The sequence below is a fragment of the Charadrius vociferus genome, unplaced genomic scaffold (genome assembly GCF_000708025.1).
Source record: "Charadrius vociferus isolate BGI_N301 unplaced genomic scaffold, ASM70802v2 scaffold1039, whole genome shotgun sequence".
In the NCBI taxonomy this organism is placed as follows: domain Eukaryota; kingdom Metazoa; phylum Chordata; class Aves; order Charadriiformes; family Charadriidae; genus Charadrius; species Charadrius vociferus.
In genome coordinates, this window is record NW_009650167.1 from 975,234 (window position 1) to 981,629 (window position 6,396).

General features: G+C 57.9%; 1 protein-coding gene across 1 annotated transcript in view; it reads right to left on the reverse strand.

The window, feature by feature from the left end:
• Window positions 1-6,396, reverse strand: part of FNBP4 (formin binding protein 4) — a gene marked incomplete at its 5' end in the record, with an annotated part of 11,839 nt that overhangs the window by 3,331 nt on the left and 2,112 nt on the right. The window contains 8 exons of the mRNA XM_009892461.1: window positions 114-218; window positions 2,772-2,879; window positions 4,663-4,682; window positions 4,858-5,068; window positions 5,414-5,752; window positions 5,993-6,113; window positions 6,200-6,350; window positions 6,385-6,394. Of these exons, the coding sequence (XP_009890763.1) occupies window positions 114-218; window positions 2,772-2,879; window positions 4,663-4,682; window positions 4,858-5,068; window positions 5,414-5,752; window positions 5,993-6,113; window positions 6,200-6,350; window positions 6,385-6,394 (1,065 nt within the window). The remainder of the gene's footprint in view (window positions 1-113; window positions 219-2,771; window positions 2,880-4,662; window positions 4,683-4,857; window positions 5,069-5,413; window positions 5,753-5,992; window positions 6,114-6,199; window positions 6,351-6,384; window positions 6,395-6,396) is intronic.

Genomic DNA, 6,396 nt, shown 5'->3' on the forward strand with positions numbered 1-6,396 from the left:
CGCCGCCGCGGCCACGAGGTTCACGCAGCACCGGCCCTCGGCGCTCGAGCGGCGGACAGTATTTGATCCGCTTCGGAACAGAAGGCCGGAGCGAGGGGCGAAGGCTCGGTTACCTCTGTCTGCAACAGCAACATGTGGAAGTTGGAGATAGATTGTCTGTTGATGCCCAGGAACTCCAATTTACTAGTCAGAGTATTTGCCAGCTCTCCGATCTGAAACTGCCAGGGAGAAAGGGGAGAGTAAAGAGCCGCCCTTGGGTAGCGTCACCGGTCGGCTGCGGCCCCGCGGCTCGAGGCCTTCCCCGGCAAACAGGACTCGGGACCGCCCGCGGCCCCTCAGCCAGGCGGGACTGGGATGCGCCACCCTGAAGGCGTGCGCCTGTCACTCCCTCCTTTCGGCCCCGCTACCTCCTGCGCCCCAGGGACGGGGGCGGGGCGGCACGATGAGACCTCCTCTGCAGCCGCGGGAGGTGCCAGCGAACCCCAACTCCTTTGTGCGGACCCTTCCCCGTTCCCAGCCACAGCCCCCAGCGCGTCTCAGCGCCGTCACCGCTCCCAACCAGCCGAAGGAGGGTCCGGGCTCGGTCTGCTTTGGCGCGCCAGCTCTGGAGTTACAGCAGAGCAATCGCCAGGGCAGAAAGCGTTAAATACAATACTTCAACCATTTCCCAAAGGAAACGGGGCAGGATATAATTTCAGACTTTGTAACTCGCCGCTTTCCGGAGGAACGAGCTGGAAAGCGCAGGAGAGGGGTAACAGCTCTGGATTTACTCCTGAGCAGAGACAACAACTACGTTAAAACTCGGGCCAGCCCACAGCAACCACCGTTCCTCAAGCCCAGCGTCCCGCAGGGGTCAAACCTCCAATTCGGGTGTTGCGTGGGGACACGGGGATGCCCCGTTGTCAATGTCCCTGACTGAGGGCACTGCTTGAGAGCAGCTATAAGCCAGAAAGCAATCAAGAGCAGAAACGGGGCGGACGCCTGCAAATGGCATCGCAATTGCTTTAAGGAGGGCTCTAAAAATTTCTTTTTTCCTTCGCTCTTCAGAAGAGGCTTTGGAAGGTCCCCAAAGCCGCCAACGCAGCGTCTGTCTCCAGAGAGGGGGACGGGCCAGACAGACAAGCGGCGCTAGAGAAGCTCAAGGCAGGGAAATTAATTCCTGCGTTAATGTGGCTACGGAGAAGTCGGGGAAGATCCCAGAGCAGAGGGCGACTTCGCAGCGGAGGACGCGGATCTCCTGCAAACCAGAGAGCCGGCAGAAGAGAGATTACCCCAAACCGATGAAGCACGCGGTACCGATTACCCGGGGAGACCGGATTCCTCCAACAGCTGGCTCCTGCATGGGAAAGCACCACGCTACAGCACACAGTCCGTCACAGAGCACCGCCAGTACCAGGAGAAAAGGGGACAGCAAACGTGACAGCTTAAAAGGCTTTCGGCAGCCATCTGGGGCACAGCAGCCAACGAGCCCACTCCTGCTGCGGGCTTTTTTTTTTTTAAAATAAATTAAATTCAAAAAAATCAGACAAGCGTCACGTAGATGCTATACTGAGGGAGGGCTCAGTGGTTTCGGGCAGGAACGTCACATCTCAAAACTCTGTTAAAGAGTTCTTTTACGGGAGATGCTACATCTGTCACAAGGACAGTAAGGAAGCCCTTCCCTTTCACACTGGAAAAAAAAATGATTAAACGATGGGAAATGAGGGCAAGACCAGAGGTCAGCTTTCGCTGCAGGCTTCCACCGGGGTTCTACCACGAGCTGGCGATTCCCCATCCTTAAACCACCTGGCACAGGGAAGCGACATTTGCTAACAGAACAAAATTACTCAGGAGCCGAATTTAACACTGCAGGAGATCTCAGGGTAACGAGCGACTGGGGAATCAAAAGGATAAATCGAAAAGATCTCCCTAACCACTCTGCGTAACCATCACCCAGAGCCTGTAGCTCCGTGTGGCACTACTACGGCTCAGGAAGGGGCTCTGGGAACTGTTCAGCTGCAGCCAAAAAGAGCAAACCAAGGCTCGGAAAAGAAAACTATCAGCAGGACGCTGCAGAAATCCCCAGGGCTTCCCCAGTTTGCATCTAACAGCTCCAAAAAGTCATGGCGGGGGAAGGGCAGAGCGACAGGTACTGGCAGACTTCAGACACAGAGAGATTATGGACGAAGAGTCTTCAGCCTGGAAACGGGACGACTGAGCGGGCACGTGCCAGAGGACTGTAACATCGTTATTGGTGAAAACAAAATCAAGACAAAAGCGTTTGTGCTCTCTCACGACCAGAGCCAGGGCTCAGTCTTTATCCCCCCACATCCCCTTTATTTTATTTTTTAAAAAAAAAAAAAACACTTTTAAGCCTTTGCTGCTGGCTCCTGCTGGAGACAGGACACTGGGCTGCAGAGACGCTGGCCCAATCCTGCACGGCCACTCGTTTACAGGGCCAGGGCAAGCTGCTCTTGCAGCTGCGCTGGGATCTGAGGTTTAGCGCTTCAGGGGTACGGTGCCGTCCCGCCGGCAGCGGGAGGCAGATAAGGTCGCTCCAGCCGGGGCCAAACCCACAGCCCAAAGCTCAGGTGTCCCCGCTGGCTGGTGGCGTCCCCTGGGCAGAAGTGGCTGAGAGAGGCAGCACGTCCCTCCACGCTGGCGGCGGCACGGTGAGCCCCGGGGAGAACAGCTAAGTGGCCAGGGCCTGGGGGAGCTGCCGAGCACCCAGCCAACCTCCCTTACGCGAGCTGGGACAGATCTCACCGACACACACCTCTGCATCTCCGTACCTTTAGGTCCTGCTCCTCCTCTTCTATTTTTGGTGCCCCTTGTGCTTTTGCTTTCTCCTGGGGCTCCTCAGACTCTGTCTCTTTGTCTGAATTTGCATCAGCTGCTGCCTTGCTCACCGCTGCAGGAGAAGAAACGACAGGTGAGCCCTTCTCCCACCACCGCCACGGCGCTGCCAACAGCCGGCTGGAGACACCGTGCCAGGGAGCCAAAGCCGCTGCAGGAGAGGGCAGGGAAAGAACCGGGGCCTCTTTCCAACGGGAGACGGCGACAAGAGCCTGAAATTAAAAAAGGAGAGAGGGTCACTGCCTCTGTGTTTTGATGGTGGGGGTCCTTCCAGAAGGACGGCACGGGAAGTGGAGAATTCCAGCTGCTGCAGCGCAGGGGCTGAAGGAGGAGCAGCCTGGAGCACAGGGGTTCAAGGAAGCGTGAAGAGAGCTAACCACCAGGCAGGCAATCATTAAACGCTGGTGGTTTAATAATTTGTCGAAAAAAGGTATCAGTGATTAAATAAGTTGAGACAATATCAAAGACTGATTGAGTTCTCAAAAAGCTGTCAAGACCGTAAGGTTTTGTCTGAGCCGCATCACAGGAGAGCGGTGACTAATTCACTGCCCAAGCGATAAATTCCAGGGAGGGAAGTTTTTCAAGGGACTCCTGGAAAAAAAACCAACCTGGTGTGCCCCGGCGCTCAAGGGCAGCAGGATGCTCAGCTTTAAACAGGTTATTTGAGAGTAACACTTTCCTGTTCCCCAGGTAAGCGGGAAACCAGCACTGCTGGAAGGAGCCGTCCCCAGGGACATTCTGCTCACAAGCCCGCGAGGCACAAGGAAAAGCCCTCCAGCAAAACCATCCCGCGAAAAGCCACCCTGGACAAACAACGTTGCCACCTTAACGCCAGGGCTGCCATCCAGCTCACGCCTCTGCCTGAAGCAGACACGCGTCGGGGCCACATCAACCCCGCTTTGGGTTGGGCACCTTTTCCCATTTCAAGCCTGCTCTGGGCTCGGGGCTCTTTTGTACTGTTGTGGGGTTTTTTTTTCTGGGAAAAGCAGTTGTGTCTCTCTCGGCTTTCTGTGCCAGAGGGGCTGCCCCGCTCTTCGCCACGAGGCAGGCAGCTGGCTTAAAGCCTCGTGCCGGGGAGGGACTGGCACATCTGGGAGTCGGGGCTGTTCTCTCTGACGCTGCGGCCGGCGCAGCTCTGGAGGGGTCTGGGAAGGACAGGAGGGTCGGTACAGGTAACAGCCGCAACAGGCAGCGAAACACAGGCTGTAGCGGAGCATTAACAGCCACAATCGCGCAATTTCCCCAAGGCATTAAGTTTATACGATGCTCTGCAACATCTGCCAAACTGCTCTTAAGATAATATTTGACAACAGTCCCTGGAAGACCGCGGCTGTATCACAGGGAAGCAGAGCGCTAACAGGAACACAAGCTCTGCTGAGGGGTTGTTGTCGCTCAAGTGATACATCCAACGCACACCCGGTATCAAACAACCCTTACGTGAACCAGATCTTCCTCGCAGCGAGGTCCTGCCTTACGTTTCATACACACCAGTAAGTGCGGAGCTGCAGCGGCTCTCGGGGAACAGCTCGCCTGTCTGAAACGTGGCGACTGTTACCGGACAGCTTAGAAACACAACTTGGAAAGAGGAAGGCAACAGTTCCCCGTGTACACGGTCAGGATTTATAATGTTGGGAGGAAAGCGGAAGGCGGTGGGGCATGATGCCGCCGTTATTACAATTCTGTCTTCCTTATCCTGATAAAGTGTGGAGTATAGGCACTCTCCTGTTTATTTTCCTGATACAGTGTTGACTGCAGGCGCTCTCCTGGTTATTTTCTTTAATTACAGGATAAAGGAGAGAACTCGGCAGAGTGTCAGCTTATCCCCACGCTGCCCTGAGCCTGCGAGGCTCGTGCTGCTGGCCCGTGAGCTCGGCTGTGTGTGACAGCGGTGACAGCCACCCCCCTGGGCCTGTCCCCTGCCCGGCACACGTACCTCACCGCCCGTCCCAGCTCCTCTATGCACCGTGTGGGGCTCCAGGCGCCCCGCACATCCTCGGGGACAGGGGACCCCTTTCCAATTACCTGCTTCTCCTGCTTCCGGGCTCTCCCGGCCCGTTTTGCTGGAGCCTCGACTGGCGGATTCGGGGCTGGCAGCTCCGACAAACAGTTTCCATTTCCCTCGCTTAGAGGCCAGCCTGCGGGTTGCATCCTGCGAGGCCGACTGGCTCCCGTCGGAGAGCGGGCTGGAGCCCGAAACACTGCCATCACCTTCCTCCAAGGCACGCAGCTCCGCCTGCCAAGAGACACGACAGCAAACGGCACTTCAGGGACCTGAGCCTCCCCCAAAGAGCAGCCGCGGTTCCAAGTCACCCGTGAAAGAAGAGCAAACAGCGGATCTAATCAGGGCACCACGTTAATGAAGCGAGAGTTTGCCAAGGGCTGCTGACTCGCGCATAGAGCATCCACGTGAAGCTGCGGCTGATCTATGCGGAGCCCAAATCCATACAGGAGCAGCACGGGAAACGCAGGGTCACCCTCCCAAAGGCAGCAGGACACAAATGCCTGCTACTCCCGGTTTATTCCCAGCTATTTCTTGGCTGCAGCCGCGGCCTCATTTCCGTAACAAAAACGTTCTTACCTTCTTTCTCTCCAGCACCATCTCCAGCTCGAGGGTGTCTTGCTCCTCCTCTTCCTCAGCGCTCTCCCCAGACTGCACCACGCTGCACAGATCCTCCTGCAGCGTGTCTTCCAGGGGATCCCTGCTGGGCTCCGGCTCTTCGGGAGCAGCCGCCGCCTCTTCTGCTTTTGCCTCCTCTTCCGGGGGTGGCTCAACCTCCTCTTTGCAGATCACCTTTCTCCTCCAGCGCTCCTCTTCCTCCTTCACCACATCGGGCAGGAGCGGTGCCAGCAGGGCCGCAGCCACCCCCTTCTTCTCCTCCTCGCTGTTAGAGAGGGCCTGCACGCCTTCGTTCACCTCCTGCAGGTCGAGCCTCGCGTGAGCTTTCCAGCAGCAGCCACGGCTCCCTGCCCCCTCGCCCCCGCCCTGCACCTTCCCCGAGCAGCGAAGGAGACCGCAGCCCGCAGAGGAAGCAGCCCCACGCCGACGGGGAGGGGCTGCAAGTGGATTGGAGAGACCCACCCGCTGCCGAGGAAGCCCAAAGGGGCGCCTACAAGCCCCGTGGCAACCAGAACCCAATGCTCGACCCGTTTGACTGACCTTCTTCACCTCCCGCTTGGCCAGGCTGGCCCCACGGCCGACGCTGCCAGGGGTGGTCCCCTTCTCCTGGGGGTACAGCTCAGCAGCCGCTACGAAGCTGCCGTTAGCGCCTGCCACGGTGCTGCTGAGGAAGAGGAGAGGGAGTGAAGGGTGGCTCGGGGACAACATCCCCACACCTCCCCTGGCAGGGCTGGGGGTCTCTCCCACCTGTGCTGGTAGTGCTGCAGGCCCTGGACCTGCGTCGCCAGGTACTGCGGCAGCTCCCAGGTCACCTCGTTGCTCTGGGTATTCCAGTAATAGTAGCAGCCGGTTTTTGCGACCCACGCCCCCTGCCAGTCGCCCATCTCCAGCTCGCCCACTGCCACGAGGGACGGACAAGGACAGGCTGTTACTCACAGGATCCT